Here is a 13,000-nt window from a genome sequence, read left to right on the forward strand (position 1 = left end):
GGGTAAGTCCTAGATACTTAACCTCTTGCCGCAATTCTAAGTTTTCGTCATTGAGGCGGATATTTCTCAAGTGCTGAAGTCTTGTTTTCCTGGTGAAAGATACCACTGTGGTTATTAATGAGTTGATTTTCAATCCCACTGATAAACACCATCTTCTGGTGGTCTCTAGCTCCCTTTCTACGAGACCACAGAGGGTTCCTTCGAATTTGTCTTTGGCCATAATGACTATGTCGTCAGCATAGCCAAGACAAGTTACTCCGTTCCCGGTAAGAATTCCGAGAAGTTCGTCTAGGATAGGACCTCTCCTTGTGGACAATCCTCGATTTGTGCTGATCTGAAAGTTGTTCCCACTCACGTTTGTTTCAGCGGTTCTTGTAGTCAGCATTTGGCACATCCACTTGGATATGGTTCTGTCTATTCGTCTTCTTCTTCTTTAAGTGCCATCTCCTCTCAGAAGGTTGGCAATCATCATGGCTATCCTCACTTTTGATGCTGCAGCTCTAAACAACTCAGTGGAACTACAGTTATACCATCCTCTCAGGTTATTCAACCAAGAGATACGTCTTCTTCCTCTGCTTCTTTTACCCTGTATCTTTCTCTGCATAAGGTTCTGCAACAATACATATTTATCTCCCCTCATCACATGGCCCAGAAATTGCAGCTTCTTTATTTTAATTGTGTTTAATATTTCCTTTTCTTTTCTCATTCTTCCCAGTACCTCCTCGTTTGCTACCATGTCCACCCAACCTATTCTCAAGATCCTTCTATATGACCACATCTCGAATGCTTCCAGTCGGTCGCTTATCTCTTTCTTTAACGTCCAGGATTCCATCCCGTACAGCAACACCGAGAAAACATAGCATCTCAATATTCTGACTCTAAGGTGTAGATTAAGATGGTTCTGGCCTGTCCAAATCTTGCTTTAATTTCTTCGGTGTACTCATTATCTTCATTAACCGTTGTTCCTAAGTATTTGTATTTGCTAACTTTCTCTATTGGTTCTCCGTTGATCCATAGGTTTTCCTGTTGTTGAGCTGACTTTGTAATGATCATGACAAAAGTGGATGTTGCATATGGCTGCCGTAAATTTCCGGTTGGCATGCTCATAGATCATTGACGTGGAGTCAAAATAATAATGTTTTCTTTGGTTGTACTACGATTTTTTTTTGCACTTAAAAGTGGTTGACCAATATGGCGACTTCCCTTACCCCTTTCTCACACTATTGCGCCTGCCTGTATGTTCATCATTACTTTCTACAGAGAAGTGGTATTATTTTGCAAACATAACCTCAAAAATATTGTTACGGTCCTGATTCGATTATACTATGATTTGCAAACACTGACCTATCGTCGAAATGTGCTTCTCATTAATCGACATTCCCTGCGCATTTAATAGGTTGTTTTGTATACAAAGTGCAAACAGATTACGTCATTCCGGGTTCATATTTTTACTAAGCCGGGCAAGTTTAAGGTCAAACACATGTCGTGAGAAAATAGTTTTGGCAAACTCGACACTTTCGTGTCATATTTAACGCCCCAATTATGTCTCGTTTAAATGAAAAATTTGTGCGGAAAAATCAACACGAATTAGTGCTGAAAATGTCGCAATCCATGCACATAAAACGAGCATACATGCAGTTTAAGATCGATATCAAAACTTTCTTCCATCGTTTGATTAACGGCTGCGTCGACCTTGCGCTTGGCAATGAAATTACACGACACGTGCTTAAATTGTTACTAAGTAGAATACACGCGCGTTTTCTAGTTTATTATAAATTGTTGAATGATAATCACCTGAAAATGCTTTGAAACAACCGGTGCAAATATTTTTGTGATAAGTAGAGATTAATACTGTAGAGTAGTACTTAATACTTTCTTCCCTCCTCTGAAAATTTTCAAGTAGATTACAAAACTGAATTGCACTTAACGTGTAGTAGGTTCGAATAAATAATGTGTTTACAATTTATTATTATAAAAGCAGAGCGAAATGAGTGCAGCAATAAACATTCTACGTATAATATAAGTTTGAGTTTGGCGCCCTCTAACGGCGTAATTCTCACGGGTACACCATGATATTTTTATATTTTCTGAAAGCTGGTACTCTGGACTACAAATTATGTTATATGTCATTTTGACGTATCTGTTAAAATAAGCATGTTAAACGGGTGTAAATTGAAAATTTTGTTGTTTTTCTGTTTCAATCAGTGTTGCCAAGTCAAAATATTTAATAGCGGTAAAAATATCAGTCAAAAAACGGAAGATCAAAACAAATTCATCTTCATAGCTAGGCAGTCACGTGACCATTGTCAAAAATCATAAATCTCAAAAACTCTCTTTATATCGAATACTGCAAGAAAACGTTTCTAAACACTGATTTTTGCAACTTTTGAGCATGATTTGACAGTTTTGACGTTTGTGACAGTTGTCACGTGATTTTAAAAGACTATTTAGCTAGACTATAACGTGACAATTATCAAAATAACTGTCATAAATCTCAGAAACACGTTTTATATCAAATACTGCAAGAAAACGTTTCTAAATCCTGATTTTTGCAACTTTTGAGCATGGTTTGACAGTTTTGAAGTTAGTGGCAGATGTCACGTGATTTAAAAAGACTCTTCAGCTAGACTATAACGTGACAATTATCAAAATAACTGTCATAAATCTCAGAAACACGTTTTATATCAAATACTGCAAGAAAACGTTTCTAAACCCTGATTTTTGCGACTTTTGAGCATGGTTTGACAGTTTTCACGTTAGTGACAGTTGTCACGTGATTGTAGAACACTATTTAGTTAGACGGTCACGTGATAATTGGCAAAATAACTGTCATAAATCTCAAAAAGTCGTTTTATCTCAAATACTGCAATAAAACGTTTTTAAATCCTGATTTTTGCCACTTTAGAGCACAGTTTGACAATTTTGACGTTAGTGACAGTTGTCACGTGATTCTAGAACACTATTTAGTTACACGGTCACGTGATAATTGGCAAAATAACTGTCATAAATCTCAAAAAGTCGTTTTATCTCAAATACTGCAATAAAACGTTTTTAAATCCTGATTTTTGCCACTTTAGAGCACAGTTTGACAATTTTGAAGTTAGTGACAGTTGTCACATGATTTTAGAACACTATTTAGTTACACGGTCACGTGATAATTGGCAAAATAACTGTCATAAATCTCAAAAAGTCGTTTTATCTCAAATACTGCAATAAAACGTTTTTAAATCCTGATTTTTGCCACTTTAGAGCACAGTTTGACAATTTTAACGTTAGTGACAGTTGTCACATGATTTCAGAAGACTATTTAGCTAAACTATGAAGTGACAATTGTCAAAATAACTGTTAAATCTCAGAAAATCGTCTTGTTTCGAAAACTGTGTTAAAATGTAATTCTTGAAAATTCTAGTAAAATTTTGACAATAGTGACAGACATCACGTGGTTTTAGAAAATAATTTGGAGTAAGAAAATGGCTCTTTTAAGTGCATTTTTAGAATCCTTATTAAATTTCCTATTCAATAAACTGAAAAAGTATATGAAAAATTTCACAACCAACATAATAGCATTAACGTAATTAAAAACGGTGGATATATACAAAAAACAGGAGAACGGTATAAGAACTCCAAAAACAGTAGATATACCGTTTTAACGGTAGACCTGGCAACATTAGTCTCAACTAAACAAAAACCCAGGGATAATGCTGGGGCAACTAAGGGACTTAAGTGCATGCAAACAGTTTTCGGAGAGTAACTCCCTCAAATGGCACTTTAGAGCAAAAATTCTTTGAAGCAAAATCGTAGACCATGAAATTGTCTACAACTCCTTAGTCCATACTTTTTGCTGTAACTCTTCAAATAACGGAGCTATGCACTATGGAGTTTTCGTTTTAAGGTAAAAAGTGATAATTTCAAATGGATAGGTTGTCAATGCGAAGAAGTAGTGCAACGTTGCCAAATTTTCAATTTTTCTAAGCGAATAAGGAAATTCCCGCAAACACAATCGTAATTATCCTTTTTTTCTAATGAATATAGATATTTGGAAAGTTTTTTTTATATAGTTTGGTAATGCTCTAGAACTGGATTCAATAACTTTGGCTGTATCAATAATAATCTGGCACATTATACAGTTAAAATACTTACCAAAAATCACCACACCAATATGTTATTCTTTCTTCTACAGTCCAAATAATCTTCACAACTCACAAAATTACATTAAATTAAGCTTGATGCAAAAAGTTTGTGATGGTTTTAGCACTGTCCTTATTACTTAAAAAATACTCTGTTGGTTGATGCAAAAATGAAATAAACTTATAAGAATACTAAAACTGCGCAGCAAAAACTGTGATTTTATAGTAGTAAGTTGCACTTAAACTGAAGATTAACCGATTTGAAAGCTGGCTGCTCCGAGTAGCTGAGTCTTCTGTCTTGCATAGTCTTCATATCTGCAGATTGTAAAAGAAAAAAAGTTTGATCACTGAAATGAAATTTGTAAAAACAATTGATTGGAAAGAAGCTGAATTTGTGATGGAAAAAAATTTTTTGCAAAAAGATTATTTAATTTTGATTAGTTAATTAATTAGCTTTTAATCATCCATACTGACGGGTTGAAGGCCGCAGCTCCACGCCATCGTACATGTTCAGGTTGTGTAATCTTGAATATTCGTTTACAACACGTTGTCCTGTTGAATAGAAAACATTAAAGCTCATCCATACGTACTAATCTTAACTTAAAACATGTTTTTACAGAGGCGGCGCGGGAGGAAATTTGCCTGGAAGGCTAACGCTATTCATTTCAAGTTTGACGCCCTCTAGCGGCGTAATTTGTACCGCTACACACTAATTTTTTTGATGGTTCTGAAAGCTGAAAGTCTTGGCCACAAAACGGTTTATGAGTCATTTTGACGTATCTGTCAAAATAACCGAGTTACAAGGATGAGAAGCAAAAGGTGCAAAACTATTTTTTGGAAAAAATTGAGTTTTAATTTTTTGTCCAAAAACTGTAATTCTTGTAAATTAGAAAATTGACTTTACAGTTTTATGAGCGGTTTTTTGACAGTTGTGACGTCAAAATTCAATCGAAAAGTATCTTTGTGTCACGTGACAACTGTCAAAACTTGCCTCAGTCAGAACGTGGAGCTATAAAACCGAAATAGTTTTCATTTCTGCTGTAATTCTGGTAAAAAAAAAAATGATTTTACAGCTTTATGGTTGGTTTTTTGACAGATGTGACGTTAAATTTAAACCAAAAAGTCTCTTGATGTCACGTGACAACTGTCAAAACTTGCCTGTCAGAATGTGGAGCTATAAAACCGAAATAATTGTAATTTCTGCTGTAATTCTTGTAAGTCAGAAATTTGACTTTACAGCTTCAGGAGCGGTTTTTTGACAGTTGTGACATCAAAATTCAATCGAAAAGTCTCTTAATGTCACGTGACAACTGTCAAAACTTGCCTGTCAGAATGTGGAGCTATAAAACCTAAATAATTGTAATTTCTGCTGTAATTCTCGTAAGTCAGAAATTTGACTTTACAGCTTCAGGAGCGGTTTTTTGACAGTTGTGACATCAAAATTCAATCGAAAAGTCTCTTGATGTCACGTGACAATTGTCGAAACTTGTTTCAGTCAGAACGTGGAGCTATAAAACCGAAATAATTGTCATTTCTGCTGTAATTCTTGTAAATCAGAAAATTGACTTTACAGCTTTATGGTTGGTTTTTTGACAGTTATGACGTTAAAATTCAATCGAAAAGTATCTTTGTGTCACGTGACAACTGTCAAAACTTGCCTCAGTCAGAATGTGGAGCTATAAAACCGAAATAATTGTCATTTCTGCTGTAATTCTTGTAAATCAGAAAAATGATTTTACAGCTTTATGGTTGGTTTTTTGACAGATGTGACGTCAAATTTAAACCAAAAAGTCTCTTGATGTCACGTGACAACTGTCAAAACTTGCCTCAGTCAGAATGTGGAGCTATAAAACCGACATAATTCTCATTTCTGCTGTAATTGTTGTAAATAAGAAAATTGACTTTATAGTTTCATGAGCGGTTTTTTGACAGTTGTGACGTCAAAATTCAATCGAAAAGTATCTTTGTATTACGTGACAACTGTCAAAAGTTGCCTCAGTCAGAACGTGGAGCTATAAAACCGAAATGAATGTCATTTTTGCTGTAATTCTTGTAAATCAGAAAATTGACTTTACAGCTTTATGAGCGGTTTTTTGACAGTCGTGAAGTCAAAATTCAATCGAAAAGTGTCTTGATGTCACGTGACAACTGTCAAAGTGTGCCTCAGTCAGAACGTGGAGCTATAAAACCGAAATACTTGTCATTTCTGCTGTAGTTGTTGTAAATCGGACAATTGACTTTACAGCTTCATGAGCGGCTTTTTGACAGTTGTGACGTCAAAATTCAATCGAAAAGTATATTTGTGACACGTAACAACTGTCAAAACTTGCCTCAGTCAGAACGTGGAACTATAAAACCGAAATGAATGTCATTTTTGCTGTAATTCTTGTAAATCAGAAAATTGACTTTACAGTTTTATGAGCAGTTTTTTGACAGTTGTGACGTCAAAATTCAATCGAGTAGTATCTTAGTGTCACGTGACAACTGTCAAAACTTGCCTCAGTCAGAAAGCGAGGTATAAAACTGGAATAATTGTCATTGCTGCTGTAATTGTTGTAAATTGGATAATTGACTTTACAGCTTCATGAGCGGCTTTTTGACAGTTGTGACGTCAAAATTCAATCGAAAAGTATATTTGTGACACGTAACAACTGTCAAAACTTGCCTCAGTCAGAACGTGGAACTATAAAACCGAAATAATTGTTATTTTTGCTGTAATTGTTGTAAATCAGATAATTGACTTTACAGCTTCATGGGCGGTTTTTTTTACAGTTGTGACGTCAAATTTAAATCAAAAAGTATCTTTATGTCACGTGACAACTGGCAAAACTTGCCTCAGACAGAACGTGGAGCTATAAAACCGAAGTATTTGTCATTTCTGCTGTAGTTGTAAATCAGAAAATTGACTTTACAGCTTAATGAGCTTTTTTTGACAGTTGTGACGTCAAAATTCAATAAAAAAAGTGTCTTGATGTCACGTGACAACTGTCAAAGTGTGCATCAGTCAGAACGTGGAGCTATAAAACCAAAATACCTAATTGTCATTTCAGTTGTAATTCTTGTAAATCAAAGTGAATTAGGCCAAACCCTGTAAATTTCCACATTACGAGATAATCAAAAAAAAAGTCCCTACTCTTGTACTGTCAGATCTATTTTTTGCTTCTTAAAAAAGAAAACTTAAACATATTTTTCAGTGCTAAAATTTGCTTTATTTAAACAGAAAATTTGATGTGCGTAAGGTCGAAATTGGCATAAAACTTTTTAGCATTTTAATGGAAATTTTCGTTACAATTTGGATGAATCGCAGACGATTGTGATACTTAGTGACAAAACATTTTGTTTGTTTCTAGTTAACACTAAAACTGTCAGCAATGCTCTAAATACATACAGCCGATTGACAAATTTTTGAAAATTGGTTTTGCTGTCAAAGTGACACTAACGTGTTTCACCCCATATCTCGCTTAATGGAAAGAGTACAATTCTGACAGAATTACAGGGTGAATAACGTTACCATCCAAGATAAAGTGACTTTTTTCAATTTAAATTTGTAATGCTGAGAAATTTTGGAAAATTAATTTGGCAGGCAAAATAGGATCAATTTTGTTTCACAATAATTATAAACTTTACGTTAAATTTCATCAGTTTACTGGTTTCTTTTAAGGGAATTTCGACCTTCTAAACAACGAATGTTTTTGGTTTTTATGTTTTCTGGAAGTCCTAACTTTGAACGATCAGGTTATCTGTCATTTTGACGTACTTCAAATCTTTTTGAAGTAACTTGTACCAAAAACTGTAATCCCCTGACCGATTCTAACCACTCATTTACGAGATATTCCTCAATTTTTTGTAGGGTTAGTCTTCCTTTTGCCTTCTCTGGTACGCCGCCACTGTATTTTTCTGTAAAACAAGCCTACAATTTGGATGATGACACCCAAGTGACGAACAGTTTTGAAGCATATCCAAATTGACTTGCTGAATATTACATAGAAATTCTTAAATTAGGTTTATCTAGGCCTGGATACAAAGCTAAATTTCAATGTGCAAGGTCAAGAATATTGCGTTTTTAGGTCGTACAAAACTAATACAATTATAAACAATGTTTTCGTATTCTACATCAAATAAGTGATAATAGTTCTAATGAGGACTTATATAATTAATTGATCGTCAAATAAATGGAAAAATATGCTGGATTAATTTAGAAAAATTGTGTTAGATCAGCCACTCTGTTTTATAGTTCAGATACATAAAAAAAGTTGTTATTGTTTTAAATTTAAATTAAAAAAATAAAAAACACTTAACAGTAAATTAGAATAATTCAAATATGTCCCACATATTTACATTATTAAAAGATATGCATGTTTCATAGTTGCAGCAAAATTTTGACACCCTATAGCAGCCATATCGTTAAAAACCCAATTTTCGTGTCCAAAAAAAAAAAAAGTATTAAAAAAACCAGAAAGTCGAGAAATCATTCTTTAAATCGACACATTAAACTACCTTGCAACTGTCAACATAACCGAGTTATTGAAGGTTAAAGTAGTAGCTGTAAAATTCAGTCAAAACTGTTTTCGGTAGAAAACGCTTTACAGGGTGGCCAAAAGAGAATTTCAAGGGCTACAAATTGGTATATTGAAACACCCTGTAACTGTCAAAATAACAGAGTTATGGGCTATTTAAGTGAAAACTGTTACATTCAAACTTCACAGCAAACAACTCAGTTTTAACAGTAAATAACTCAGTTATTCGACGTTTTCGGTAAAAACGCTTTAGAGGGTGGCCAAAAGAGAATTTCAAGGGCTACAAATTGGTGTATTGAACCACCCTGTAACTGTCAAAATAACAGAGTTATGGGCTGTCAAAGTGAAAACTGTTACATTCAAACTTCACAGCAAACAACTCAGTTTTAACAGTAAATAACTCAGTTATTGGACGTTTTAGGTAAAAACACTATACAGGGTGGTGAAAAGACAATTTCAAGGGTTACAAATTGGTGTATTGAACCACCCTGTAACTGTCAAAATAACAGAGTTATGGGCTATTAAAAAGTAAAAGCTGTTAAATTCAAACTTCACAGCAAACAACACAGTTTTAACAGTAAATAACTCAGTTGTTTGACGTTTTGGGTAAAAACACTATACAGAATGAGAAACGAGAAAAGGGCTACAAATTGGTGTAATCACCCTATAACTGTCAAAATAACAGATTTAAAGCTATCAAAGTGAAAACTGTTAAATTCATACAGCAAACAACTCAGTTTTAACGGTAAATAACTCAGTTATTCCACGTCTTAGGTAAAACACTATACAGGGCGGTCAATAGAGAATTTTAAGGGCTACAAATTGGTAGATTGAACCACCCTGTAACTGTCAAAATAACAGAGTTATGGACTGTCAAAGTAAAAACTGTGCAATCCAAACTTTACAGCAAACAACTCAGATTTAACAGTTAATAACTCAGTTATTTGACGTTTTCGGTAAAAACGCTTTACAGGGTGGGCAAAAGAGAATTTCAAGGGCTACAAATTGGTATGTTGAACTACCCTGTAGTTGTTAAAATAACGGAGTTATGGATATGAATCTTGTAGATATTTGCGTCTACTTTATGCCTAGATAGCAGTATACAGGGTATCCCAAATTTTTTTTTTCAATTTTTTTTAAATCTACGTCAAACTAGGTCTATTTGATGTAAAATGTTTGTATCGATATTCAATTGTTTTTGCTCTAGCAGCCTTACTTTGACCACTCTCCTCGAAAGCAAAAATTCTCAATTTGAGCGAAATTTTGTTGCACTTTTCCAGAAAATCGTCCATAACTCGCTTATTTGAAACACCCTGTATAAAACTACCGTAGAACAAAAGAAAGCTAATGAATTGGGCTATCACGTGACGTTGAGTAGATACAGCTAAGTTGCCCCGTGTAGCCGCTAGAGAGCGTCAAAGTTGATTTTCGTTTTTTACTCAATATCTCAGGAACGTTTCAAGTTAGAGGTCTAATTATATTTTTCATTATTAAGTTTAGAAATTACATAAAAATCACATTTAGATGACGATCAATTTACAATCAGAAAATCCCTTTAAAGCTACAATTATAACTAAATAGCTATACTAATATAGTTAACAAAGTTTTATTACAATAAATACTTTTTCTAGGATGTTTATTAAGACAACTGACCTTCATCTATCCTTCTTGTAGCTTTTTCGAGATCAGCTCCGGCGTCCTTCAAGATGGCGTACATAAGGGGCATCATTTCCCACGGATAGTTAAATTTCTCCAGGAGTTTGTGACAGTCTTCCAAAAGGTCTGTACTTTGGTGCGCTGTAACAAAATCAACTATTTAGCTATTTATAACCGTCAGTTGGAAAAAGTATAAAATTTCTTATTTGTAAAGAAAAAAATTCTGTCAAATCAAATGCTGATGACTTTGATTTTTGAATTTTGTATCTAAAATGTTAATTTTAACTTGAAAAATAAAATGTGTAGTATGGTTAATAAAAGTCAAAATCGCCTGCCATCTATCTTAGTTTTAACAGCAAACTCCATTAGAATATTAGTTTGTTTCATGCAATTTTCAACAGTACGTACGTTACTTAAAATTTTTGATAAAAAGTGTTTTACAAAACTGGAAATAATTGCTAATTTCAAGAATTACACTGAACGTTGTAAAGCTCCATGGAGATCGAAAGATAATACTTTGCTTACGTCACGTTACAGCTGTCATTACCGTCAAACTCACTCATGTGCCGGTTCTGACGTTAAGGAATACTTTGATACCTCACTTAACGTCACAACTGTCAAATTTTGCTCCATAGAGCTATGTGTACAAAGGTGCATTCATGCAAGCGATAGTTCTATCATAATATTTAATCAATATATAATAATAATAAATATAATAATCATAATATAACATTTTGGGTTGGTAATTTCGGGTCACAGCTGCATGATTTTTGACAAGTGACGTGAAAAAACATATCTAAATAATAAGAGTAAATTCAAATAGCCCAGTAAGTCAATTTTTATGAAATTTAACTGATTTTTAGGGTTTTTGCCTTAAAAATTGACTAGAATGATTGTAAATTGTACAGTAAGTCAATTGTCATGAAATTTGACTGTTTTTCACTTTTTTGCCTTAAAAATTCACTAGAATGACTGGAAATTGTCCAGTAAGTCGATTTTCATGAAATTTGAATGCTTTTTCAACGTTTTGGCCTTAAAAATTGACTAGAATCACTGCAAATGATCTAGTAAGTCAATATCTATGAAATTTGATTATATTTCACCGTTTTTTCCTTGAAAATTGGCTAAAATGACTGCAAATGGCCCAGCAAGTCGATTTTCATCAAAATTTGACTGTTTTTCACGTTTTGGCCTTAAAAATTGATTAAAATGACTGCAAATTGTTCAGTAAGTCAATTTCCATGAAATTTGATTGTTTTTCAACGTTTTGGAATTGAAAATTGGCTAAAATGACTGCAAATGGCCCAGCAAGTCGATTTCATATGAAATTTTACTGTTTTCAACGTTTTGGCCTTAAAAATTGACTAGAATGACTGCAAATGATCAACTAAGTCAATTTCTATGAAACTTGACTATATTTCAACGTTTTGCACTTGAACATTGGCTACAATGACTGCAAATTGTTCAGTAAGTCAATTTCCATGAAATTTGATTGTTTTTCAACGTTTTGGAATTGAAAATTGGCTAAAATGACTGCAAATGGCCCAGCAAGTCGATTTCATATGAAATTTTACTGTTTTCAACGTTTTGGCCTTAAAAATTGACTAGAATGACTGCAAATGATCAACTAAGTCAATTTCTATGAAACTTGACTATATTTCAACGTTTTGCACTTGAACATTGGCTACAATGACTGCAAATTGTTCAGTAAGTCAATTTCCATGAAATTTGATTGTTTTTCAACGTTTTGGAATTGAAAATTGGCTAAAATGACTGCAAATGGCCCAGCAAGTCGATTTCATATGAAATTTTACTGTTTTCAACGTTTTGGCCTTAAAAATTGACTAGAATGACTGCAAATGATCAACTAAGTCAATTTCTATGAAACTTGACTATATTTCAACGTTTTGCACTTGAACATTGGCTACAATGACTGCAAATTGTTCAGTAAGTCAATTTCCATGAAATTTGATTGTTTTTCAACGTTTTGGAATTGAAAATTGGCTAAAATGACTGCAAATGGTCCAGTAAGTCGATTTCATATGAAATTATACTGTTTTCAACGTTTTGGCCTTAAAAATTGACTAGAATGACTGCAAATGATCCAGTAAGTCAATTTCTATGAAACTTGACTATATTTCAACATTTTGCACATGAACATTGGCTACAATGACTGCAAATGGTCCAGTAAGTCAATTGTCATAAAATTTTACTGTTTTCCACTTTTTTGTCTTAAAAAATGACTAGAATGACTGGAAATTGTCCAGTAAGTCGATTTTCATAAAATTTGACTGTTTTTTCACGTTTTGGCTTTGAAAATTGACTAGAGTGACTGCAAATGATCCAGTAAGTATATTTCTATGAAATTTGACTATATTTCAATGTTTTGGACTTGAAGATTGGCTAAAATGACTACAAATGGTCCAGTAAGAAGATTGTATATGAAAGTGTATTGTTTTCAACGTTTTGGACTTTATAATTATCTAGAATGACTGCAATGATCTAGTAAGTTAATTTCTATGAAATTTGACTATATTTCAACGTTTTGGACTTGAAAATTGGCTGAAATGACTGCAAATGGCCTAGTAAGTCAATAGTCATAAAATTTTACTGTTTTCCACTTTTTTGTCTTAAAAATTGACTAGAATGACTGGAAATTGTCCAGTAAGTCGATTTCATGTGAAATTTTACTGTTTCAAC

General features: G+C 33.5%; 1 protein-coding gene across 4 annotated transcripts in view; it reads right to left on the reverse strand.

Moving 5' to 3' along the window:
- dsx (transcription factor doublesex) overlaps nucleotides 1-13,000 on the reverse strand; it is a 164,785-nt gene that overhangs the window by 60,939 nt on the left and 90,846 nt on the right. For 2 of the 4 annotated variants that reach the window (XM_081980710.1, XM_081980709.1), the window contains exon 2: nucleotides 10,298-10,441. In XM_081980710.1, coding sequence (XP_081836836.1) covers nucleotides 10,298-10,441 — 144 coding nt within the window. Of the gene's footprint in view, nucleotides 1-4,146; nucleotides 4,443-4,597; nucleotides 4,680-10,297; nucleotides 10,442-13,000 lie in introns of those variants that run through there. The other 2 variants (XM_081980712.1, XM_081980711.1) reach the window with 2 other exon arrangements.

The sequence above is a fragment of the Ips typographus genome, linkage group LG5 (assembly GCF_016097725.1).
Source record: "Ips typographus isolate SLU linkage group LG5, UJ_Ityp_2.0, whole genome shotgun sequence".
Taxonomy (NCBI): domain Eukaryota; kingdom Metazoa; phylum Arthropoda; class Insecta; order Coleoptera; family Curculionidae; genus Ips; species Ips typographus.